Raw genomic sequence first — 27,636 nt, forward strand, 5'->3', positions numbered from 1 at the left:
CTGTGGGAGCTGATACCATTATCAGCTGCCTGTTCATCTCACATAAATAGGCCCATTAGCACCTCATCTGACTACATGCACTTCCCTGCCACTGCTTAGAGCTCCCAGACGAGCACGTTTCCAATCAGGCATGCAGAAGCGATATCACTAACAGCAGTAATAATCACTGTATGGTTCTGTTTCCTGTCCCATTGTTTTTCAGCTCTTTAATTAATATTAGGTAACAACTATCATACACTTACCAGATGCTAGGCACTGCACTGTTTTTGCATGAATTGTCTCATTTCATCTTGACAATAAACCCAGCAAATTGGTACTACTTAATCCCCACTTTACAGGTGGAGAAGCTGATAGGGGTTAAGTACGGTATCTTAGGTGACATAATTAGTAAGTAGTAGATCAAAGAATTAAGCCCAGGCAGTCTGGCTCCAGAACCCACTTAACTGTGACGCCTCCTTCTGTTTGTGGACGAAAAGGGGCTGCATGCTAAACCTTACAAACTCATATTTCACAAAGGATGGTCTGAACATAAAAATTCCTAACTAATAGTGGGCCATGACTAGTAGTCACATTCTAGGCCTGTAGTTTTGTTGACAAAGGTTGATCTTTACCTTAAGTGAGCCTGTGTATTGTTGTTTTGCATCTAAAATAATGTATCTGTATCCCTGACTGGTGTGGCTCAGTGGGTTGGGCATCGTCCCACAAACTGAAAGATTGCCAGTTCGATTCCTGGTCAAGGAACATGCTTGGGTTGTGGGCCAGGTCCCCAGTGGCAGCGTATGCGAGGCAACGGAACAATGTTTCTCTCCCTTTCTTCCTGCCTCATTTCTCTCTCTAAAAATAAATGAATAAATAAAATCTTAAAAAATAACATAGCTTTAGATGTCAGTGTAATCTCATTTTTCCAGACCCTTCAGGGCACAGCCCATGCACGCACCCGAGCACAAGGCCACATGTTTATCTTGGTCACCATGTACCCTCTCTATGTCCTATAAACATTGATCATTAACTATCCTGTATGCACCAATTAAAAGTATATATCTCTCTGTTTTACTTTTTATCCGATCTCAGAGATTTCCTCGCTTTGCTTTCCCCCATATCAATCTACCATCAATGGATTTCATGTAACCCTCCTTATATCTCCTCTTTTTATTCTAATGCTTAAAATAAACGGCAAAGCTGACATTTTCCAGAGAATTTTCTCAATCCATTGAGAGTTTGCTGCTCAATAATTGTTGCCAGTTAAGCTCAAATAAACTAAAAAATTCTCATAGGTTTGGACATTTTTTCTGACAACATGTTGCACAACTTTGTGAGTATACTAAAGATCACCAAAGTATACATCTTAAGGGTGAATATTATGGTATGCAAATTACATCTCAATTTAAAAATAAAAAAGGAATAGAGGCACAATACATTTTATTTCTTTCTCTAACAGCAAAGCTTTGGCTGTTTTCCATCCAATTGGACAAGTTCATTAAAAGTAGGTCTTAAGATAAGGATTTGGGTGCAAGTAGTTTATCTGGGGATTGGAGGAGTAATAAAGGGAAAGGGAAAGATTTACTAAGGGGTGAATTAAGTGAGCCCCTGCTTTGGGCATTTGGGGCTCAATTTTACTGGAGCCCTTCTATGAGACTATTTATTGAATACCTCAACATTTTTTTCTAGGAAGTGAGGTAGGTAGAGAATTTATATCACTGCTTGAGGGGCATCCTGGGTCACTGGTTCCCCTGCTTCTGGTCTTCTCTGTGTTCATTTTACTGAGTAACATCTCATACCCAGAAAGGACCCTGCTACGACCAAAGAGGTAAGCAGAGGGGTCATTTACAACTTCGGCTACAGGTGCACAACAGCCCGATGTAATAGTCAAACGTCAGGTTTACTCGGAAAGGCAAGGGTCACTGAATTCCAGAAACTTACATTTGCTTCATTTGAGGAGCTCATATATCTAAAAGTGAGTGCTTTGCACAGACTGAGCAGGCATCGCACCCCATCTTTGGATTTACATAAGGCATATACACAGAGGGGCCATCTAAGAAATTATTCTAGCTTTTCAGAACAAACGAACAAAAATAAAGTTGTATGTTTTGTCAGTAGAAATGAAATGGGAAAGACAAAGACCAGAATATTGAGTCCTGAAAAATTAGAAAAGTTGACTGCTTCTAGTTCTCAAATAATCAGAAATGGGGATTTTTCAAAGACTTGGAGTGACAAAGGCCCAATAAAATGTCTCAGTGGATTAAAAGCTGATAAAGGTGTGTTTATTCCTCTGTTCTAGCCAGAAATCACTGTCACATGGCTAAGAAGGTAAAAGAATAAAGCAAATCTGAAAACTCTGTCTTACAAAAGTTGCATCGAATGTGGATATTGGCAAATGAAACGGTCCAGATGCAATAGATCAGGGGCTTCCCAAATGTTTGAAGAAATTGTGTTGTCAAAAAACCACAAGCCTGGGTAAAAGGCACCAGTCTGTTTAGTTTTAAAACAACCTCTGGCGGGAAGTTGCTCAACCCCTAACAAGAGCATTCTCCTCCCCTCCCTCTTTAGATGTGGCCAAGGAGAATACAGGTCGGGTCGAGGGGGAAGCGTGTCAGAGGGTGGGGCCCAGGACCACAGGGAACAATGGATGAGAGCGTTCCTGCCCCAGGATAGGCATCCTTTGTAATATCTGCCCATTGGTGTTCCAGCACTGCCATACCAGGGTGTCTGTAGACCAGTGACTACTGTGGGCCTCTCAGTCTTCCCCCTTCTGAGTGGAGAGTTTGCTCAAGTTATCCTATTCCTGTTCCATCATTGAATATTTGTGCGTTGGCCTGAGTATTAGGCAGACTACTTGCCTTTTTAGTTCTCAGGAAGTCTAAGAGAAGTCACATCAGTTCCTGAAGGATATGCAATGGCATGAAATACAATGACAGATCGGCCTTCAGTGAGGAGCACAAGGTGCTCTGCTTGTGGGAAGAAGGGAACGGAAGATGTTTAATGGCCTGAAGAGTGTGCTGTGGTGGGCACTGTTCTAGTTCACCCAGTAGGCTCACTGTGCGCTCCTCCAAATTCTCCAGCCTAAGGTGTTGGCCGGTAATGTTCCCATCTCACAATGTCTTTCTGAGCTTTCCATATCAAGGTTTTTGAAGCCTTATAAAATGAGTTTGGGTGTTTTCCCTATTCTTCCTGTTCTTCTAAATGTGTTTGTTCAGATCAGTATTACTTATTCCTTACATTTCTGTGAACATATTTGAGGTTGCAGTTTTCTTTGTGAGAAGAGTTTTAATTTCAAACTCAATTTTTTGATACATATAAGACAATTGGTAGTTTCCATTTCTTTTTGTTGAAATTTTTATAAATTATATTCTTAAAAACTTACATATTTTACCTAAGATTTCCAATTCAATGGCATACATGTTGGCATACAAAATGTCAATTTATTTGCTTTAACTTTGTCATATCCTCATTATCCTTTTAATGTCTGTAGGTCTACAGTGCCATTCCATTTTTACAACTGATTTTGGTATTTCTGTTTTCTCTTTCTCTTTTCCAAGATTGGTCTTGCTAGGGTTTTATTAATTATAATAATCTAGTCAAAGAATAAACTTTTGACTTTGTTGATTTTCTCTATTGTATTTTTTTTATTTCACTAATTTCTGTTCTTTATTCCTCTCTTCCACTTTTTGGATCTGCTGATCTTTTTCTAGCTTTTGAGATGGAAACTTAGATCATTGGTTTTCGACCTTTCTGATTTTTAAGAAACAGATTTAATGTATAAGTTGTTTTCTAGGCACTGCTTTAATGGTCACGTATGAGGTAATGAATCCAGATGCATATCAAGTAGTGAAAGATACATGGATAGTGGAGATGCAGGATGGGCCGCGTGAGTCTCTGAGTCACCGGAGGGAAGCCTTGCAGCAGAGCTGCCTCACCTGCACTGGCTTGTGATAGAAGCAACATAAGAAACAACTCTGATGTGTTAAACTGCTGAGTTTTATTTGTTTATTTTGTATATGTTTGCTGTCACCTAGCCTGTCTTGGCTAACGCAAGAGGACTTGTCTTACCTCAGCTCCTGTATTGTTTCACACTGCAGTTTGCCATGATCTCTTTGATTCTCCTAAATATCAGCATCATGAGATCTGTGTTATAAGAGATTTTTACTGAAGATGTGTGTGGGGGGCAGGTTATGGAGGGGTGTTACAGTACAACACGCAATAGGAAACAACTTGAAATCTGATATGCTTTCCCTTGAGTCTCATAGGGAATTTTTCATTGTCTTTGCGATTTGGTCCTGTCCTATTGCCAAGTGTTTGGGTTCCCTTCTCTATTAAGACTCTTCCCTCACAGGTCACATTCTCTCTCCTTTCCATCCCTCCTGTCCCAGAGCACCCAAAATGCTCTGGCTTTGACATAGAGCTTACCCTTACCTTGGATAAAATCACATTCCTAGTCGTGGTGTCTTTTCTACTGACGGCAGCAGTCCCAGGGGTCTGGGGTGGAAAAGGGGTGGTGGGCAGCCTGTTGGAGAATTAGGGCATGCCCTCCAACCTGAGAGGTTTTATTTTCCCCAGAACCTAAAAGATACTAACGTTTTTTTCTACCACTTTTTTTACAGCCAATTTTTATTTTACTTTATTTCATTTGTATTATTTTTCACATAGTTGAAATCCTGCTCTGTATCCTACTTTTATAACATAATGTTCTATCATGATCATTTACTATGTGATCTTGGTAAATGTGCTATTGCATTTATTTATTTTTTCTTGTTAAAAACACAATTATCGATCCTAAAGGGTATGAGAAGGGCATACAACTCCCCTCCCTGAAACCTCGCCCTCTGGACGGAGACCATCTGATAAACTGGGCTGCTCGCTTTTAGCTGCTGACACCTGGACAGAAGGAGGAACACTCAGAAAGTCTGCGCAGTGACTGCTTGGACAGAGCTGTCCCTCAACTGCTGTGACAGAGCCATGGCCCTACTGGGACAGCCTGGTGTCCTGAGAATCACAACTGCCAGCTTCAGATGCGTCTGGGTATGTCTGGAGCAGTTGTGGGGATGAAGGGCAGGCAGCACTTTATTCTCAGAAGGATCTAGAAACCTCTGCAGAAAGGCTCCAGCCTGGGCCTGTTGCTCATGCTGCCCTGGCCCAGCCTCCAAAGGAAGAGCTAAAATAGAAAGTAAACAAAAAAAGGGCTGTTTCTCTGACATTTCTGCGGGCGAATTAGGCCAGCTTTTTTGTGTTCTCTGTAACAGTGACCCCTGGAGGACTGGGATGGGACTGGGGGGTAACCCTGGGAAACAGAGTGGGCACAGCTGGACCACACACACTATGCTTGTCTGAAAAGGAGGGTCAGAGACCTCCACATCAGGCTGCTATAGACCTGGTCATGACTTCAGTGCTCAGCCTGACTGGGCACCAATCACTGGCAAACAAAAGGAAAAGAAGGCGAGAAGGCCAAGGTGGTGACTCTCACCACCAGTGCTATTCCCGGACCCTCAACTGAGAAGGAGGGAGAAGCTGGAGGAGCAGGTGTGCTCAGCCAGGTGCCTGCAGTCATCAGGTGCATGGGAAGGTCTGCAGGCCAGGTTAGAGGCTGGAAAACCCCATGCTGAAGAGTAACTCCTGCAGAAGGACTGCGTGAGATCTTGTGAAGGGTCTGGAGAGAGAAGGCTGGGCCCTGAGGAAGAGGGCCTGCCATGACCCGAAGAGTTGGCCAGGTGACATGAGACATGTAAGGTGACTTGGCATCTGGCTCTACTGGAAGGCTGCCATGTAATCAGTGCTCTTTCACCCTGCCCCTCCAGCGCCAGGCAGGTAACACCCTGATTGACTAGTCCTGAGTATTGCACAGATCCCCATGGTTTCCTACAACCTTCCCACATCTTTGTAGTTCCTCTATTAAATTATCTATTAAATAAATTATCCTAATATGTCCCTCTATTAAATTATCTATCTACTGTTCCTGATAGTCCCTCTATTAAATTATATATTACATCAATTATCCTAATGTGCATGTACCATCTGGTTGCTGCTGGTACCCTACTGATACAGAGGCCATCCTGTTGATGGCGCTGGGGAGGCCCCGAGACTCTGGCACTCAGCAAGCACTTCTGAAGATGAAGGACGGAGACAGAGGTTTAAACGGTGGACTACTGCAGGGAAGGTGTATGAGGAAACCACGAAAGGTAGGGATAGAGATTGTGACCTCGTTAACATACTTCAGAGAGCCCAGGTAGGAGTGAAATTTGGCAATGCACTTAGGCCTGACACATTGAAATAGAGAGCAATTAGATAGATCTGATCTGAAGTAGGGGTGGAGGTGGGAAGGCTCCATAGCCCAGGACCATTGGTACCACTCAGATCTTACTCGACTCACTCTCTGGAGAAGAACTGAAGAGAAGGCCAGACTGGAGGAGGATGAACCTCCACAGTCAGAGCCCGCTGAAGGCGGAGCTGGGTGGCAGGGCTGGTCCCTGGTACCAGAGTACCCACACAGGGTCTGGCAACAGCGGGCCCCTCTATGATTTTGGCAGAAGGAATGAAGGTGCTTATGAGACAGCATGGTGGGCAGGACATTCTTCTCCACTGACTTGCAGAATGTACTCACATGGAAGGAATGTTTGACAGAGACGGAACTGGAAATATCCGGAAAACATGAGGGGTTGAGGAGGGCGGGCATGAGAAATTGTAAAACGGGTTTGCTACAAATTTAATAAGGGCTGGAAAAGGGACAGGATTTGGAAAAATTAATTTAAAAACAGTACTACCCTGGAGCACTTAATCTGGTTTTATTTACCCAGGGCATGTGGTACTTCCCTTAGCGAACATGAGGAATTTGTACACATTGGAAATTGAGTTTTTATTGTGTAAATTTAACGGAATGTGCAGCCAAGAACACATGACAGAAATAAAGTGTGTGTGTGTGTGTGTGTGTGTGTGTGTGTGTGAGATGGTGGGGTGGATGACTCAGACATTGTTCCCCTAAATTCTCTCAGGGCCTTTGCATGTGCTGTTCTCAACATCTGCCAATGTCGACTCTAGCACCTTCTCCCTGTTCATACCTGGAAGGAGGTAAGATTTTCTTGTTATGCTCTGATACAACTCTTGTACTTTCTCTTCACAGCACTATCACCATTAGAAGTCATGTTTTCATGTGGTCATTTGAACGATGCTCCTTAGCTGATAACCTCTATGAAGGCAAGGACTGTGTTCTGACCACCACTGTTGCTCTGGGACCCAGTGCCTGATGCCTGCCAGATGCTTAGGTATCTTATGGGTGGCGGCCTGGAGGCTGTTAACATGTTAGGACTGGCTTCCCAAGTTTAATATGAGGAGGTAAAACACAATCTGTAATTCTGGTAACCTTGGGTCTACATGAAAATCGGCAATTATATTTGGAAAGGAAGGCTATGCCTTGGTGAAGTTGTATGTGAGAGAAGAAGTAACAATGTCATTGGTCAGTGTGGCCAAGGGGAGATGGGTGGAGGTCTGACCCAGTGGCTTCATTAAAAACCATTTGGCCCGCGCCCTCTGCCATTGTTCCTCATTCCTTCCTTCTTTTGTCATTCTGTGTGTGTGTGTGTGTGTGTGTGTGTGGCAAGAACATTTAACACTAGATCTACCCTCTTTACAGGTTTTTAAGACAGAATATTAAACAGCAGATCTCCAGAATTTACTCATTTTTGCATAACCGAAACTTTATGTATATTAATCAGCAACTTCTCATTTTCCCTCTCTGCCCCCAGCCCCTAGCAACCATTCTTCTCTTCTTTGCTTCTTTGGGTTCCAATGTTTTATATAATATGTAAGTGGAATCATGTGGCATTTGTCTCTGTGATTGGCTTATTTCACTTAGCATAATGTCTTTAAGATTCGTCTATTCCTTCTTTAAGGCTGAATAATATTCCACAATTTCCTTATCTATTCATCCATCGACAGACATCTAGGTTGCACCCACACCTTGGCTATTGTGAATAGCCCCACAGTGACATAGGGGTGCTATCTTATTGAGATCCTTATTTCAACTCTTTGGATAAATAAATATCCAGAAGTGAGATTGATGGATCATATGGTAATACAACTCAACAGTAAAAAAACAAACAAACAAACTAATAATCCAATTTAAAAATGGGCTAAAAACTTGGATAGACATTTATCTAAAGAAGATATACAAAAGCCCAACAGGCATATGAAAAGATGTTCAACATCACGAATCATTGGGGAAATGCAGATCAAAACCACAATAAGCTGTCACCTCAAACCCATTAGGATGGTTATCATCAAGAAAACAAAAGACAGCAAGTATTGGCAATGATGTGAAAAAATTAGAACACTGGTAAACTGTTGGTAAGAATGCAAAACAGTGCAGCTGCTAGGAAAAGTTCTATGGAGGGTCCTCAAAAAAAAAACTAGAAGTAGAACTCATATAGTCTTTCCTCTTCTTTGCTCCATAAAATGTGGATGTAGTGGCTAAAGCTCTAGCTGTATGCTCTTCTTAGCAAAGGAAGGGGCACTGATAATCCCCACAAGGATGAGGGCCAAACTCAAAGGATGGTAATGTGGGGGTTGGAAGGAGTATGAGGGTTTGTGAACTGTCCATAATTCCTGGCTCCAGACTATTTAGTGAAAGAAAGAAAGAAAGAAAGACAGGAAGGAAGGAAGGAAAAAAACATTTATTTCACTGCTATTTTGGTTCTCTATTATCCTCAACTAATACATTTGGGAATTACAACTAATACATTTGGGAATACTAAATTATTGGTAAACCACAAGCTTTCATCATGCTTATTTAGAAAGGATAGGAATTTTGCTGTGGGTCACTAGAAATTGGTCTGGTTCAAGTGGGTATTACCTGGAATTCGAGGTAGATATGAAACATACAGATGGGCCAGTGACTGGAGCTTGCCTTTTGGGAACCACTAACAGGTGATAGATACTAGTGACTTCCAATGGATTTCTTTCTTTTTTCTCAATGACTTGTCCTTTGGACAAATCATGAGCTATGGGAATTTTTGCCCACCCTGAGGTGTCTGGGGCTTACCCAGTGATTTCTCCAAGATTTCTGCAGATTCTTGGGTGGATCTTGTAATGTAGAGCGATCTTTGCGTTCTCGTTCCTTCTTATATGTTGATCCTCTTTCTTCCCGTAGCTGCTTTTTGCTTCTTAGGTCTGTCCAAAACAAACATGACACTTCCTTCCTTGTTCCATCAGAGCCCCTCTTAAACCACTTTTCCTGAAGGTTTGGGGATAGTTGGATAGTTGATAAAGAGCCATTTGTCCTGGGCCTGGACAAAGGCTCAGGACACTTATGATGCAAAGAAATAGTGCAGCTATGAAATGACAGTTGTTTCAAAAAGTTATTTTTTGACTCTGTTCTTTCAACAATTTTGCAACTGTAGTAAAACATAAAGAACATAAAGTTGCCTTTGTCATGTGTACGATTTTACATGTACACTTCAGTGGCATTCACTCGGTTGTGCAACCACCACAATTTTTTGATTTTTGATTTCCCAAACCACATTCTTATTCAGAGTCCTCCTCCCTCACCCAGAGGTGTTATTATCCTCAGTGAAATCACAGTGACGCTTATTCTTAAGTAACAGAAATTCAAGAGCTGGAAAAATCCCTATAATCCAATTTAAGCAGCTCTAATTCCTCCAGATCTCCTGGTAGAACCCACAGAGCTGAGGTTGGGCTGGCATCAATGATGCCGTCAAGGACGGATGGTGGCCAGCCTTCTGGAGTCTGATACTCAATCAGGAAACAGATGCTGTGGGACAGGATAGTTACATGTTCTTGCTCTTGGTTTGGTCTTTGACCCCACTGCACACTGAATGATTGGGTGGGCAGTTCTAAATCAGAAATTCGGAAGAAGGCAGCCTGGGATTGGGAAGGCTAGAAGCTGCAGCCGGGGAAGGTCTTAGGAAAGTGCATGGCCTCTGTGTGTGTATGTGTGTGTAGGAGGCAGGCGGGCACACCGCATCCTGGGAGACAGAGGTCACAGCCTCATCTGAGTCTCTCCTCTGCCCACCTCCCTCCCTCCCCTCCCAATAATTCTAGAAGGCTACAATCATGCTAGAATTTCAAATTATATGGTAAGAGAGGAAGGGAGGTGGGAGCAGATGATTTGGGAAGGTCACAATGAGTTAAAGGTGCAAAGCTGTTTGTGGCTATGATTCCCATCTATAGAAGTTCAACTGCAAAGTCCCACCATGTGTATAATGATTAGAGTGATGGTGGAGTTTTAGAGAGTAGAAGACATGAACATGAAAACAAGCTAGTGCTGAACTGGACGACTGCTAGGATGATCTTGCACAGAGTCCTGGAGGGAAGGCAGAGACCACAGGCCAATTCTCAGACTTCAATTTAATTACAGAGACCACATGTGGACCAGTAGACAGGCATGTCCTGGGAAGTGTCAGCCCCTTGACTACTGAGTGAACATTCTGTAGGCACGTGGGGTGGACCCTACACCTCAAATATCCACTCATTGACCCTCCTTCACTCCCATCCACAGAGGAATGACTGAGGGTCTCTAAGCCTGATGTTCCAGTCACTCCAAAGACTCATCACAGGTCCTGAATGTTCTCCCTTTCCCTCTTGTGGACTGGGCACAGTGGCCAGGACACCCCCCCCTTTGGCTTCCTGTCACAACAGCTCCATTTCCAATCCTGGGTGAACGTGCTCTGGGTCTGGAGCCTAGCTCTCATTCACGCTAATTTTCAAAGTACTCAGATTCCACTCTCTTCTTTCTAGAAATCCATTTCAGAAAAACAGAACCAGTAGTTAACTGTAAAGGGACTGTCAGACTCTAGTTTGCTTAGGATTGGCTGACTACACAGGAGTTAAATTTGTGGGGAGGGAATTGAATTCCAAACTGGAGTGAAGAGGCAGGTGTGGAAGGTTGTATTCCCAATGTGCCACAGTCTCCGCAGAGGCCACTATGCCCTTCCATGCCAGAGTCAGGAACGCTGCCCTGGGCACTCTTTCTCCAGCCACCACACGCTCCTGATGTACACATTTTCACCCCATCGTCAGACCATATGCAATGATTTCAGTGCACTCAATTAGTAGAGGCCCCGGTGTACTTTGGTTTGAAAACTGGATGTATTCAATGAGTTTCTGCTAAAGCACTTTCAGAAGCAGAGTCCCTCTCTTAACATCTTCATGAGTGGGGGGGGAGTGAATTTTGGCTTTTGTAGCTGGGGAGATTATAAAAGGAGACAGAGAAATTGGGCATTTAGAGGCTGCCATGCTCCCATTGGAGGTGTGTGTACATTATGGAACAACAGAGGACAGCATTACTGCAGGGAGTGTGGAGCACAGATCCTGAACCTCTCTGGGTTTCCAAAAATGCTTGAATAACTCTAACCCCCCAGTGACATTAGGAGTTGGAGTTCTGTTGGAGGGGTTCATAGCTCTGGTCCTGGTGTTCCAATTGGAATGATTTGAGCATTGGACCAAAAGGAGGGGAGGCAGAGGGGATACAGGGTGTCTGTCCCAGGCAGAAGCATGGGGGAGAGACTGGTCGTGCTGCTGGGGAGTGAAGATAGGTAGGGTGGGGGAGGTGGCTGTGTTGGCAGAAACTAGTTAGGTGATGTTCACATTGAACAGAGGCAATAGGAGGGATGGATTAAATTAGTGGTCTGCTAAGGGGGTGTGTGGGATGATCCCTTTGGATGAGAAAGAGAAATGAAAACTTTCATTTGTATCTATGTTTTAGTGTAAAAATAAAGAAATTAAGATTCACTATATGGCTTGATACAGGTACCCTTACTCCGTCCTTGCGAGTGTTCATGTCATGTGTCATAGTAGAGGTGTCCTCGGGGAAAGAGGGAGTGGCACCCTATTGATCCGGTTGCTTTCAAGTGAATTGAGAGGTATTACAAATTACTTGTACCTCAGGTGGTAGATAGAGTATATTGTCGCAGTAGGGGGGCGGGGGACAGACTTTCCTCTGTCCTCAAGATTCTTCTGGCTGATCTAATAATCAAATACAAGTGAGACAAATTAGCAAGAGAAAATAACCAATTTAATACATGCATATGTATGGCACACCACATACATGAGAGAGTCAGAGACCCCACATACCTGAGAGGTCCAGAGACAGAAAGGGAACGTGGGTATATAAGACACCCTGACTTAGGGATAAGGTAAGTTGCCTTGGGGACTTCAAAAGGTCATTGCAGGCTGATAAGAAGAGCAAATCTTTAGTAAATAGACGTTTTCAAAAGAAGTTACTTCTGATAATCTCTTATGGGCAAGGCCTCTAATTCAAGTTCCAGGTCATTAGGATGAGGGGCAGAAGGTTGTTCTGAGCTGGTGGCTAAAGCTACCTTTATTTAGCTCAAAACAATCTGCATACCACAGAGACACATCTTGGGGTGACTGATACTGGGCCCCCACAATATTATCTGACTATTCTTGAACTAAATGAATTCTCAGAAAACAGATAAGTAGTTTGAAAAGATTCCTGCAAAGAAATCCATAGATTGCAAATAATATGAATAGTGCAAGAAAGAGCAAACTCAGAAAATGGCAGAGCTAACAATTTTCTAGTAGATCCATTATGATATCTCTGACAAGGGAGTTGATCAGAAAAAAAGTTCAAATTTTAAAAAAAGACTACTAGAGATACAGATTTATATCACTATAGTTAACAAGCAACCTAAGGGCATGTTAACTAGCACCTGGAGGTATTAGTTCATAATAATATAAATATGCCATCATGATCATCAAAATACGTAAATTCTGTACACCCAGAGCATGACAAAAAAAACCTCTACAATTTGGGGGGCAGGATTTTCCAAGTCATGCAATACTTACTTGTGTACTTTTGTGAACTATTATTAAATGGAATGAACATACTCAGAAATCTTCTTTGAGTAAAATCTCTTTTACTCAATAGTAAAAGGCAAAATGCCAGTCAGTTATTATTGGAAAAAAACATTGTTCTCTATGCTGTGGTTAAAGTGACTAGATTAGTACACAGAGAAAGTGACAACACCTACAAATGCATTCTGTAGAAAGACACAGAAAATACTGTTGATTTGAAGAAAAGATTTCAGACCACATGGTGTATGAATATTGTGGAGGGTTAGCCCCAAGGTTGAAAGAAAGTTGCTAACATGTTTCACCTTAAGTCTTTGCCATACTTTTTGATGATTGTACTTTTTTGTGATTTATGAAAGCGATGTTTATAATATGAAAGACTTACATAGTATAACATGTTGTGGTTTTATGTGAGAGTACCACTGATGGTGTGGCTGTCCTAACTGGAATACATAACAGGGGGCCAGAGCCAGGGAGGGGTTACATATGTATAAAACTCATCTATTGCATTACTCATTTACAAATTACAGCAATAAAGAAATGGAAGTTAAAAGAGCATTACAGGATGTCAATAGTATGGTTAAATTTAAAAAAGTCAGAATATTATAGAATCTTTACAATGTCTTGTGATGAGATGTGGAATGAGACTATGAAAATCTTTTGGTTTTTGGATCTTCATCAAATTAAAAAGCTTCTACATGGCTAAAGAAAACAGCATTAAAATGAAAAGAGAACCAACTATATGGGAACACATATTTTCCAATGATACCTCAGACAAGGGTTTGTTCTTCAAAATATATAAAGAAGTCACACAACTCCACTCCAGGAAGGCAAAAAAACAAAACAAAACACAACAATTAAAAATGGGCAAAAGACTTGAACAGACACTTCTCCAAGGAGGACATACAGAAGGCCCAGAGACATATGAAAAGATGGTGAGCATCACTAGCCGTCAGAGAGATGCAGATTAAAACCACAATGAGATACCACTTCACACAGTTGAGAATGGCCATCATAAACAAAGCAACAAACAAGTGCTGAAGAGGATGTGGAGAAAAGGGAACCCTAGTGCACTGTTGGTGGGAATGCACAGTGGTGCAAACACTGTGGAAAACAGTATGGAATTTCCTCAGAAAACTAAAAGTGAAACTGCCTTTTGACCCAGCACTTGCATTGCTGGGATTATATCCTAAGAATCCCAATTACCAATTCAAAACAATTTGTGCACCCCTATGTTCATAGTGGCGCTATTTACAATACCCAAGTGCTGGAAACAACCTAAGTGCCCAACAGTAAATGAGTGGATCAAAAAACTACAGTACATTTACATGATGTAATACTATGCAGTGGAGAGAAAGAAGGAGCTCCTACCCTTTGCAACAGCATGGATGAAACTGGAGAGCATTATGCTAAGTGAAATTTGTCCTTCACCAGGTGATGAGGGACAAATACCATATGATCTCACCTTTAACTGGAATGTAATAAACAAAAGAAAAAAGCAAGCAAAATATAACCAGAGACATTGAAATTAAGAACAATCTGACAGTAACCAGAGGGGAGGTAGAAGGGGATAGGTGGGGAAGGGTTTTCAGGAACAACTATAAAGAACACATGGAGAAAACCAAGGGGAGGGGTGGAAGCAAGGGAGGGAGGTGGGTTTGGCTGGGGTAGGGGGGAGTGATGGGGATAAATGCAGACAACTGTAATTGAACAACAATAAAATAATTAAAAATAAGAAATAAAATTGAAGAAATAAAGAGCTTCCCAGCCCTGGCTGGTGTAGCTCAGTGGATTGAGCACTGGCCTGCGAACCAGAGGATCATGGTTCGATTCCCAGTCAGGGCACATGCCTGCGTTTCAGGCCAGTTCCCAGCAGGGGATACACGAGAGGCAGCCATACATTGATATTTCTCTCTTCTCTCTCCTTTCCTTCCTCTTTAAAAATAAATAAATTAAACATCTTTAAAGGAATAGGAATACTGCAACAAATGTTAAAGGGCTTCCTAGAAGAAGAAGAAAAGGAGGAGGAGGAGGAGAAAAATAAGAACAACAACAGAGAAAAATAGTTTAGAAATTTTTAGAAAAATAGTTTAGATATATATGGCACTAAATATGTATCCATCAGTAATCACCTAAATGAAAATGGCTTAAATGCTAAACAAAAAGACATAAAGTAGCTGAACGGATAAGAAAATAAGATACACAAACTGAAAGATACACACAGACTAACAGTAAAGGGATAGAAAAAGATATTTCACGCAAATGGAAAGGAAAAAAAGCTGGGGTAGCAATACTTATATCTGAAAAAATAGACTTTAAAAGGCTATTTGTAAAAGTCTATTAGAAGGCTAAAAAGACTTTAGCCTTTTAAAGTCCAAGGCTATAGTAAGAGACACAGGACACTACCTAATGATAAAGGCAACAATCCAACAAGAGGATATAAACCTAGTAAACATTTATGCACTCAACACAGAAGCACCTAAATAAGCAAAGAAAATATTGATGGACATAAAGGGAAAGATAGACAGAAATACAGTCATATGAGGGGATTTTAACACCCCCATTGTCTTCAGTGGATCGATCTTCCAGACAGAAAATCCACAAGGTGACAACAGCCTTAAACGACACACTAGATCAAAAGGATTTAATTGATATCTTCAGAGCATGTTTATCCCCAAACAATAGAATATACATACTTTTCAAGTGCACATGGAATGTTTTCTAGGACAGACCACATGTTAGGACACAGAACGTCTCAATAAATTTAAGAAGATTGAAATTATACCAAGCATTTTTAAACCACAATGTTATGAAACTAGAAATCAATCACAAAAAGGACACTAAAAAATACACAAAGACATGGAAGCTAAATAACATGTTATTAAACAATGGGTCAACAACAAGATCAAGGGGGAAATCAAAAGATACCTTGGCACAAATGAAAATGAGAATACACCATATCAAAATCTGTGGGACACAGGTGAAAAAATCCTCAGAAGGAAATTCATAGTATCACAGGTTTATCTAAAAAAATACAAGAAAAAGCTCAAATAAACAATCTAGACTTCTGGTCAAGATGGTGGCGTGTGCAGACATAGCTCACCTCTTCACACAATCACATCAAAATTACAACTAATATATAGAACAACCATCACTCAGAACCTTCAGAAATCAAGTTGGATGGAAGTTCGACAACTATAGAATTAAAGAAACCACATCCATCCAGACTGGTGGGAGGGGCACAGACACGGAATGGGTCAGTCTCTTGCCCATGTGAGGTAGATAAAAATTCAGGAGGGATATGTTGGGAGCGAGTAGTCCCAGCCCCACACTAGGTCCCCCAGCCCAGGGTCCCAGTGTCAGGAAGATAAGTCCCTACAACTTCTGGCTGCAAAAAGCCAGTGGGGATTAAGTTGATGGAAGAAACTTGTGGAGTCCCAAGCAGCTCTTCTTACAGAACTCATTTATGGACTCACCTGCTCAGACTCACTTCCTCTGAGCTCCAGCATCAGGCTAGCAGGTTGAAAGGCACCAGTGGTATACAGGGAGGAACTGAAATGTCTGGAATCGAGGCAAGCAGAGGCCATTGTCCTTTTTCTAAAACCTTTCCCCACAGAGCCAGCAAGGTGGTGGCATATCTGAGACTCCATCAACCTGGCCAACACTGTTGGCCCTGCCTTGGAGATTCTCAGAGACTCCGCCCAACCCAATTTATGGGCCCACCAAAACTGCTTTTCCATATGAATGGCTGGTCTTGGCTCATGCTTTACAACTTCCTAAATCCTCTCACACAACCAACAGCTGGTCTTAGTGAGCCCCAGGTTCACTACCAGCAGCCAGCCTAGATTCACAGCTTGGCTTTGTCTGGGAATCTAAAGCTCAGCACAAGTAGTAACCATCTCAGATTGCTTTATAGCTCAGGCAGGGTGAGCCCCAGGCAAAACATAGGTGGGGGCTGATTTTGGCCTGCACTACCCAGAAACGCCCAGTGCACCCAGTGGACTGTTACAGAACACGTAGAAGAACCACCACCCTGCCCCTGCACAGCTGATCCTCCATGGAGGGTGGAGGTTGATGGTCAGTGGTCACAGCCAGTCGTTGTGGCAGACTGGTATGGGTAAATCCCTCCTATTGATCTGTCAACAGCAACCAAGCCTCAACTACAAGAGGAGGGTGTACTCAGCCCACATAAAGGGTGTACCTTGAGTACCCAGTTTAAATGACAGGGAAGCTGTGCCACTGGACCCTACAAGACACCTACTATATCAGGCCACATTACTAAGACATGGAGTCAAAGCAGCTCTACTTAATATATAGAAACAAACACAGGGAGATTGCCAGACTGCCAAAATGAAAAGACAAAGAAACATGGCCCAAAGGAAAGAACAGATCAAAATGCTAAAAAAAGAGCTAAACTAAATGAGGATAAGCAATCTATCAGAGGTAGAGTTCAAAATACTGGTTATAAGGACGCTCAAGGAATTTAGTGAGGACCTAACAGTACAAAAAAGATCCAGTCAGAAATGAAGGATACACTAATTAAAGTAAAGGATAATTTATGGTAGAGTGGATGAAGTCGAGAATCAGATCAATGATTTGGAAGATAAGGAAGCAAAAAACAACCATGCGGAACAACAAAAAGAAAAAAATCCAATAAAATGAGGATAGCATAAGTAGCCTCTGGAACAACTTCAAAAGGTCCAACATTTGCCTCACACTGTTGCCATAAGGTGAAGAGGAAGAGCAAGAAATTGGAAGTCTATTTGAAAAAAATAATGAAAGAAAACTTCCATAATTTGGTGAAGAAAGTAGACATGCAAGTCCAGAAAGCACAGAGAGTCCCAAACAAAATGGATGCAAAGAGGCCCACTCCAAGACACAACATAATTAAAATGCCAAAGGTTAAACATAAAGATGGAATCTTAAAAGCAGCAAGAGAAAAGAAGTTAATTACCTATAGGGGAGTTCCTATAACACTCTCAGCTGATTTCACAAAAGAAACTTTGCAGGCCAGGAGGGATTGGCAAGAAATATTCAAAGTCATGAAAAGCAGGGACCTACTCCCAGACAAGAAAAAAAACTAAAAGAGTTCATCACCACCAAACATTCGTATATGAAATGTTAAAAGGACTTATACAAGAAAAAGAAGATCAGCATTACAAACAATAAAATGGCAAAAAAATACAAGTCTATCAACAATTGAATCTAAAAAAAACTTAGCAAACAAGAAGAACAGAGATAGAATCATGAATACAGAGAATGTTTTTATGGTTGACAGATGGGGGAAAGGGTAAAGAGGTGAGGGGATTAGAAGTACAAATACGTAGTTATAGAATAGCCATGGGGATGTAAAGTACAGTATAGGAGATGGAGTAGCCAAAGAACTTATACGCATGACCCATGGACATGAACAATGGTGGAAGGAATTGTCTGACAGAGTGTGGGGTGCTAGGTGTGTAGAGGCAATGGGGGAACTATCAGGACAACTGTAATAGCATAATCCATAAAGTACAAGTAAAAAAATAAAATAAAATTACATATAAAAGTGAAAATGGACTAGAAATTAATGAATAACAATAATGAACTATTTTTAAAATTAAAAAAAGCTGACTTTACACTTAAAAAAACTTGAAAAAGAACAACAAAGAAAGCCTAAAGTGTTGCAGACTGGTACAACCATTATGGAAAACAGTATGGAATTTTCTCAGAAAAATAAAAATCGACCTGCCTTTTGACCCAGCAATTCCACTGCTGGGATTATATCCTAAGAATCCTAAAACATCAATATCAAAGAACCTATGCACCACAATGTTCATAGCAGCACAATTTACAATAGCCAAGAGTTGGAAGCAACCTAGGTGCCCATCAGTAAATGAATGGATCAAAAAATTGTGGTACATATACACAATGGAATTCTATGCTGCAGAGAGAAAGAAGGAGCTACTACCTTTTGCAACAACATGGATGGAACTGGAAAGCATTATGCTGAGTGAAATAGGCCAGGTGCTGAAAGACAAATACCATATGATCTCACCTTTAACAGGAAGCTAAACAACAAAACAAACAAGCAAGCAAGCAGAAAAAAAAAAAACAAAGACACTGAAATAGAGAACAAGGGGACACTGACCAGAGGGGAGAAGGAAGGGAAGTTAAGGGGAAAAAGGGGGAGGGATTTGGAGGAACAAATAGGAAGGACACAGGGATGAGAACTAAGGGGGGTGGAAATGGGAGGGAAGTGGGGAGCAAGGGGTGGGGGAGGGTGGGATGGGAAAAATAGACAAAAAACTGTACTTGAAAAATAACTAAATAAAAATTTTAAAAAAGCCTAAAGTGAATAGAAGGAAGTGAATAATAAAGATCAGAGCAGAAATAAATGAAACAGAGTCTAAAAAAATACAAAAGATCAATGAGCCAAGAACTGGTTCTTTGAAAAGATAAACAAGATTGATAAACCTTTAAACAGACTCATCAAGAAAAATAAAAGAGAGGACTTGAATAACATCAGAAATGAAAGAGGAGAAATAACAACTGACACCCAAAATCAAAGGATTGTAAGAAGATATTATGAACAACTATCTACCAACAAATTGGACAACCTGGATAAACCGGGTAAATTCCTAAAAATATACATCTTCCAGAACTAAATCAGGAAGAATCAGAGAATCCGAATAAAGAAATCACACCTATTGAAATTGAAGCAGTAATAAAAAAACTTCCAACAAACAAAAGCTCTGGATTGGATGGCTTCACAGGTAAACTTTACCAAATATTCTGGGAAGAACTAACACCTCTCCTCCACAAACTATTTTGAAAAATTCAAGAAGAGGGAGAACTCTCAAGCTAATTTGATGAGGCCAGCATTATCCTAATTCAAAAACCAGATAAAGACACCACATAAAAAGAAAATTACAGGCCAATATCCCTGATGAACATAGATGCTAAAATCCTCCACAAAATATTAGCAAACCAAATACAGCAATACATTAAAAAGATCCTACACCACGATCAAATGGGATTTATTCCAGGAATGCAAGTTCAGTACAACATTCACAAATCAATAAATGTGATTCACCACATTAAAAAAATGAAGGATAAAAACCACACAATCATATCAACAGATGCAGAAAGGGCATTTGATAAAATCCCACACCCATTTATGATAAAGACCGTCAGCAAAGTGGGAATAGAGGGAACATACCTAAACATAATAAAGACCATATATGACAAACCTACTACCAGCATCATACTCAGTGGCCATTGAATATGATGCTGGAAGTTCTCCTTAATATTGGGAACAAGACTGGTATGTCCACTTTCACCTCTCTTACTCAATATAGTACTGGAAGTCCTACCCATAGCAATCCAACAACAAGAAGAAATAAAAGGCATCTAAATTGGAAAGACAGAAGTAAAACTGTGTTTATTTGTAGATGGCATGATACTGTACACAGAGAACCCCAAAGATTCCATCAAGAAACTCCTATAACGTAAATGAATCCAGTGAAGTAGCAAGATACAAAATTAACATCCAGAAATCAGTCACATTTTTATATGCTAATAATGAACTAACAGAAAGGGAAATTAAGAAAACAAGCCCACTTACAATTGCTTCAAAAATAATAAAATACCTAGGAATAAATCTAATGAAGGCTGTAAAAGATCTGTACATGGAAAATTCTAAGACACTGAAGAAAGAAACTGAAGAAAATATAAATAAGCATATACCGTGTTCATGGAGAGGAAGAATTAACATCATTAAAATGACCATGCTATGCAAAACAACCTATAGATTCAATACAATTCCTATCAGGATTCCAGTGTCATATTTCACAAAACTGGAACAAATATTTCAAAAACTTATATGGACACACAAAGTTCCTGCATAGGAACAGTGATCCTGAGAAAGAACAAAGTTGGAGGAGTCACTCTACCTAATATCACACTGTACTATACGTCCATAGTAATCAAAATAGCCTGGTACTGGCATAAAAATAGACACAGAGAACAATGGAATAGAATAGAGAGCCCAGAAATAAACCCACACCTATATAGTCAATTAATATTTGACTATTGGGAAAACTGGATAGATATGTGCAGAAAAATAACACTACACTATCTTCTTACACCATGAACAAGAATACATTAAAATGGATTAAAGACTTAAATATTAGACCAAAACCATAAAAATCCTAGAAGAAAAGATAGGCACTAAGATGTGGACATTGTTCATAGCAATGTTTTACCTGATATATCTCTCCAGGCAAGGGAAACAAAGGAAAAAAACCGCAACTACACCAAACTAAAAAGTTTTTGCACAGCAAAGACTATCAATAAAATAAAAAGGCAAAGCACGGAATGGGAGATCATATTTGCCAATACATCTGATGAGGGGTTAATATCCAAATTTATGAAGAACTTACAAAAATCAACACCAAGAAACCAAACAATCCAATTTAAAAAATGGGCAAAGAACCTGAATAGACACTTCTCCAAAGAGGACGTACAGATGGCCAATGGACATATGAAAAGATGCTCAATGTCAATAATCAGAGAAATGCAATTTAAAATCAAAATGACACATCACCTTATTCCTGTCAGAACAGCTATCATCAATAAATCAACAAACAAGTGCTGGTGAGGATGTGGAGAAAAGGGAACCCTTTCGCAGACTGGTGCAGCCACTGTAGAAAGCAGTATGGAGATACCTCAAAACATTAAAAATGGACATGTCTTTTGACCCAGCAATCCCATTTTCGGGAATATATCCAAAGAAACCCAAAACACTAACTGGAAAGAACATAAACACCCCTACGTTCGTTGTAACATTATTTACAATTGCCAAGATATGGAAGCATCCCGCATGTCCATCAATAGATAAATGAATAACACAACTATGGTACATTTACACAATGGAATACTACTAGTCCATAAAAAAGAAGAAAATTTTACCCTTTGCGTCAGCATCTGTGATGTGGAGAACATTATGCTACGTGAAGTAAGCCAGTCAGAGAAAGAAAAATACCATATGATTTCACTTATATGTGGGATCTAAAGAGCAAAAAGAACTAACAAGCAAAATAGAGACAGCCTCATAGATAGAGCAGGTTGACAGCTATAGGGGGTGGGTGGGTCAGGGGTGGAGGAATCGATGGAAAAGGACTGGTGGACAACAGTGTGGTGACTGCAGGGGGGAGGATGGTATAAGGGAGTCAAATAGTAATGGAAAAATACAATAAAAATATAAAATAAAATAAAAAGTTTTATATTACTCAAAGGTTTACTGATTATCTCAAGGCAAAAAACTTAAAAGTTGCAAAATCAACAGATGTGTTTCTTTAACAAAAGAACGAATATTCCAAATTTGCTCACTTCTGGTGTGCTGGCTCTCGTGACGGTCACACGTGCACACATGCACACACATACTATACCAGTCAGGCAAAGTTAATATTTTAGCAATGAATATAGCTCTGCTTTAAAAGAATACTGTTTGGGGGAAAGCACTTTGAAATTGATGTTTGGAATTGTTACCAATATCACATAAATTTAATGCCAGAATGAAGTGGGTCAGTGTCACCTATAAGACTGTCATAGCTGCGGTCTTGAAAATTAAGAAGTATACTTTTTTCAAAGATTTTATTTATTCATCTTTAGAAGGGAATGGAAGGAGAGAGGGGGAGAAATATCAATGTGTGGTTGCCTCTCGTGTGTCCCCTGCTGGGAACTGGCCTGCAACCCAGGCATGTGCCCTGACTGGGAATCGAACTGTGAGTCTTCGGTTCGCAGGCCCGTGCTCAATCCACTGAGCTACACCAGCCAGGACAAGAAGTATACTTTTAAACCTATTTTACAATATTTTCAATGAAAAGTTTCAAGAATTAAAAAAATCCCATAGTCAAAAATATTTGCAAGAACAACTGATGAAAACATCATTGAAGATGTCGGCTTCTTGGACAAAGAAGAGTTTTCTGATGGACTTTCACATTCATAGATGGGATTTAAACAGTGAGAATTATGACTTAATAAGTGTAGTCAAAGATAGAATTCTTCTATTTGGGTCTATTTCTTTAGGAGGTTTTTTCTTTTTTCATTAACAGCCATTAGGATTAAGTATTGACGTTAACTGAACTTAAAAGCATACTTTGTAGTCTCATAAAATATTAAACTGATTTATTAAACCCATTTTTAATCATGGTGCTCTCACCAAACATATTTTTCCTAATAACTCTGAAGTGAAAAGAAAAAGGTATATTGTACCATTCATTAAACATGAAATATTTTAGTCCTGGCCAGTTAGTTGGCGGACCTTCCTGGGCACCACAGGGCTGTGGATTGGATTAGGGATTACCCATCCGGGCACACACCTGGGTTGCAGTCTCCTCCACAACCCCCCCCCCCCACCCCCGCCTCCCACGGTGGGAGAAGCAACGCATCGATACTTCTCTCTTTCTTTCTCTCTCTAACATGAATAATCACATCCTCAGTTGAGGATTAAAAATGAAATACATAATTTAAAATTGTTTCATCTTTACCACATCCTTTAAATGTTTTTTAGTGTACTATATATTAATATAGTTGCATGTGTGAATCACTTATAAACAAGTTGTAAATATCAGTCTACAGGTAAAAAGAATAAAACTGGTGCTTAAATGAGACAACTACGAAAGCAGTTGGCACAGTGAGGACACAAAGTGGGTACTCACTAATGAATAGTTTTATTTCTCCCTTGGTGACAAATTTGATGGGAGAGATGAAAAGGAGAAAGTCAAAATGCATCCCAAGGGTTGGCTGGGGGAGAGGTGCTGATGCTGTCTTTCACTAAGACTGGCGCGTTGGCGCGCTCCTGGGAGGAAATTAGGAGTTTGAGTTTGTTTACATTTTCATGCGCCTAAGAACCTGTACACGGAGATGTGTCCCAGGAAGTTGGATACACCCTCTGCACCTCTGGAGCATTCTGGGCTGGAGATGAGGTTCAAGAATCAGCAGGTGGGAGGTTGTTAAAACCATAGAAGTGGGTGAGATCCCAGAGTGGGCCAGCAGGTGAGAGGAGACAGGGGGCTGTGGGACCCCGGGGGAACGCCACAATCAAAACCTTCTAGTGGAGGCACGAGCAAAATTTCAAGAGAGGAGAGGTGGCGCCAACTCTGAAAACTGTACTCCAAGCATTCAAGGAAGGCGTGGTCAGCAGGTTCAAATACTGGGAAGAGGCGAGTAAGGCAGCCACAGAGCCCTCACTGGCACCGGCTACTAGGAGGACAGTGCGGAGACCGGGAGAAAAACCTACGCTTGCGTCCAGATACAGGAAGTAAGTCACCTGTTTGAGGGCCGTGATCCCAGAACCTCACCTTGGGAAAAGTCCGGGAGGGCGGGGAGGGTCGGACAAATCCGCACCCGGTGGGGAGCGTCCACGGGGCGGGTGGGTGGCTGCGGAGGCCGGGTCCGGCGAGCCCGGCAGGAGCCTGACCCCGGCCGAAACCGGCGCGCTGCGGCCGGCTGGCCGAAAGACGGAGCAGCCCCTGGCGTCTCAAGTTTCCCGGAGCAGCGCGGCCCGGGTGCTCAGGTAGCTGCGGGCGGGCCCGGTGGGCGGGCGGCGAGCGGGGCTGACCTGCGTGTTGGGGGCGGCCCGCGCCCTCTTGCTGCCGGTGCCCCGCCTCTCCGCTCCTTGCCCAAGTAAAGCACCGACCGGGGAGGCTTCTTCCCTGTGGAGGCCGCTCTCCTCCTCCCTCCGGGCGTGCCCGGGGCTCTGGGGCGGAGGATCCACGTCGCGGTGGCCTGAGAACGCCCGGTCATCGCCCCTGCCGTGGACTGCGCCGCGGGCGGCTCCGGCCGCGATCACGCCCCGCTGGCCGCAGTGCCCGGCAGCCCCTTACTAGGCGCTGACGGTGCGCTCTGCCTGTCGCTGCCACCTGCTCTCCTGCCCTGCGGGCCGCCCCCTCTCGGTCCACTGCAGGGCCCTGTGCTCTGAACTCGGTGAGTGCGCGCGATGCTGAGCTGCTGACCTTGGGTCCTGAGCCGGGAGGCCCCCGCCGCCCGGGGCAGGAGTCAGGGTGCCTTAGGGCCCGGACCTCGGCTCTGGACTTCCCAGCTCACCGAGGCGGAGACGCGGGTGCGGTCGCGGACCCTGGCCCCTCCCCTGCCCGGGCCCTTGCTTGTGCTCCTGCCCTGCATTGGCTTGGGCTTCCGAGGCCTCAGGTGAGCCAGCGGCATCTCGGCTCTCTGGTGGCTTAAACTGGATTTGCGGCCTCTTAAGCGCCGGGGACTGGTGCCTGAGCACTGGCCAGATGCTTTCTGCTGAGGTGGACTTCCACCTGGAGGCAGGGGGAAGGACAGGATGACAGGGTGATGGGGTCGTTTGAGGCCTTCATCCTTACCTCTTTGGCTCTTCCTGGCAAAGAAGGTGTGTTGAGCTCTGGCAGTCTGCTTTCTGACCTTGAACTTCCTGGTAGCTGCTTTGCCAGGGAAGCTGCTAATGGCTTGTCTTGGCTAACAAAAGGCTCTGGGATGAGTTTTGAGAGGCCCTGGAGTAGGAGAGGCTTGTGATAACTAGTGTCATTTTCCTGGACTGTTAGGTCCTTGTATGTGCCTGGAAGCTCGGTGATAACAAATTGGCAAAGGAGCTGGGGGAAGCACTAGGAGGAATTTTGCACAGTCCTGAGACCTTGTTGGCTACCCCCTGGATGCGGTGACCAACATTTGACCATATTCCAGGACAAGCTGGCTGCAGCTGGAGCCCTCATAGGAGAAATTCCTCCCCTGGCTGTGAATGAAGCATTAATGCTAAGGGGTCTTCAAGCCTTGGAGCCAGGCAGACAGACACCCTGTCAGCTTTCATCTCTCTGAGTGCCGACAGCAGGTTTGGGGTGGTGAGGCCCGCCTGGCAGCGACTCGGAGGGGCTGGCTTGCTCTGAGGATGATGGTAGGAGGCTGCCCAGTCTAAGAATCATGGGGCTTGCATAGGTGGGCTGCTGGAAGATCCCTGGGCCTCTCAGCCCCACCCTCAGTCCCATCTCAGTTCTTCTGAGATCCTGGATAAGGGGTGATGGCTCTCAACCAAATCAAGAAATGGTGGGAGATGAGACCTAATTTCTTTTATCCTCACACTAGGTGAACTAATCTTCAACTGGCCTCAAAATCAATCCCATATCTTGAAAATATTATGGGAAGATAAAAAGTAGCCTTAGAGAAAAGCAGGAAGACACATTTTCTTCCCTAAAGCTACTCATTGGCCTTCCTGGTTCTTCCACCAAGTGCATCAAGTTCTTAGTTCTTCTGTATACTTGCTGCATATCTAGACAGGAGACCATGGCTTCGGGCTATGATCTATGAGAGGCTAGGGCATAGGAGGATGGGCTCACGGCTGGCGTGCCGGCCATGCAAACTCAGCAAGAAGTGTCATTCATTGAGAAGAAGGCTATTTCTCCTGATCTGGTTTCACATTTAAACGTGGTTTCCTTTTCCTTGCACCCAAATAGGAGTTTGAGAGAGGGCCTGGCACACAATAGTACTTCATAAGTATTGTTGAATAAAAGGATTCAGGGTCTAGGTACAAATTCATGTTTATTTCCTCAGTTGGACTGTCTCGCACCTGATGTCATGATGACAATGATGTTGCTGGAGAATACTCATAAAGCACATACGTTGTGCCAGGCACTCTTCTAAGCACTTTACATACGCTAACTAATTTGATTGTCGTGGCAACTTATGAGGTCAGTACTATTATTAATCACACTTCATAAGGCATACAACAGAGCCAGAGAAGTTTAGTCACTTGCCCAAGGTCATGCAACTAGGCGGCGGAACAGGATTCAAACCTAAGTAGTCTGGCTAGAGTCCATATTTTTAACCGTACATAGTACTGACTCTGAGCATGCTCTGAGTAGATTAATCATTAGCTCATTCACACATTCATTATTTTATGTCCGCATTCATCCAATATTTACTGATGTCTACTGTATTCCAGGCATGGGGACACAGTGAAGCTGATATTTAGCAGGTGAAGCCCCTTTGCCCAACTCCCACTGAGTCATGCACACCTCAGTGCATGAAACAGCATCCTTTGGGCAGGGGACATAACTTTTCTTGATAGGACATAATTTGATTCCAGCCTGTTCTGTTTTGGGGCGTTGGGCACCTAAATGATAAAAGAGAATGTAGTCTGGTGTCCTGGGCAGGAGATACAAGTCCTGGGCCTGGTTATTATAGGTTGTTTTAACGTTTCCTCAGAAGGGAATAGGGCTTTGAGCGTGGGACCAGTGCTTCTCAGTCCCAGGAGTCATCTTGGCCCTGAGGCTCAAGGCCTGGGCGTGTTAGGCTCAAGAGGGAAGAGTGAGGTCCTAAGTGAGGCTTGCCCTCCTGAGACAGAGTCACAGTTTCCTCTTAAACTACCACTGTTGGGGAGGGCCTAGAATCCCTCTGGCTCCAACCTGTGTCATGTTAGCAGGGGTGCGGCCTCTCTTTGTCTGGACCTGATGGAGTGGGTCTCACACCGCAGCTGGGTCCCACGAAGGCAGCTTTCTCTAAGCTGGAAAACAAAGGCACGTAGTGGAAAGCATTTTCCAAAGCCCAGGCTACGGGGGACATTAATAGGTGTTTTTTTCCCTTTGGTGGCAGTGGTGGGAGGGTCAAATAAGTCTGTTGAATTAAAGTTAAGACTTATTCTTGACTGTAGGACTTCTCGGGTATTTAGAATCTGCTGGTAGGAATTGTGCATGAATTCCCTAAGAGACTCTAGTATGCAGTATTTTCCAAGCCTTATGTTCTACAGACTACATTTTGGAAAATGTGTATTTAGACTAAGGCTATCATCCATTGTCTGGTTCAAGG

General features: G+C 42.6%; 1 protein-coding gene across 9 annotated transcripts in view; it reads left to right on the forward strand.

The window, feature by feature from the left end:
• The window catches only part of AMPD3 (adenosine monophosphate deaminase 3), a 319,382-nt gene that overhangs the window by 248,910 nt on the left and 42,836 nt on the right, over window positions 1-27,636 (forward strand). The window contains exons 2-4 of one of the 9 annotated variants that reach the window (XM_053673002.1): window positions 4,863-5,016; window positions 6,037-6,170; window positions 6,981-7,056. The exons of 1 other annotated variant lie outside the window; for it this stretch is intronic. In XM_053673002.1, coding sequence (XP_053528977.1) covers window positions 5,007-5,016; window positions 6,037-6,170; window positions 6,981-7,056 — 220 coding nt within the window. In that variant the 5' untranslated portion in view covers window positions 4,863-5,006. Of the gene's footprint in view, window positions 1-3,667; window positions 5,017-6,036; window positions 6,171-6,980; window positions 7,057-23,822; window positions 24,119-24,262; window positions 24,374-24,464; window positions 24,784-27,636 lie in introns of those variants that run through there. 7 more of the 9 variants (XM_053673003.1, XM_053673001.1, XM_053673004.1 and 4 more) reach the window with 7 other exon arrangements.

This window comes from Artibeus jamaicensis, unplaced genomic scaffold, assembly GCF_021234435.1.
Source record: "Artibeus jamaicensis isolate MK-2021 breed Jamaican fruit bat unplaced genomic scaffold, CSHL_Jam_final contig_797, whole genome shotgun sequence".
Taxonomy (NCBI): Eukaryota; Metazoa; Chordata; class Mammalia; order Chiroptera; family Phyllostomidae; genus Artibeus; species Artibeus jamaicensis.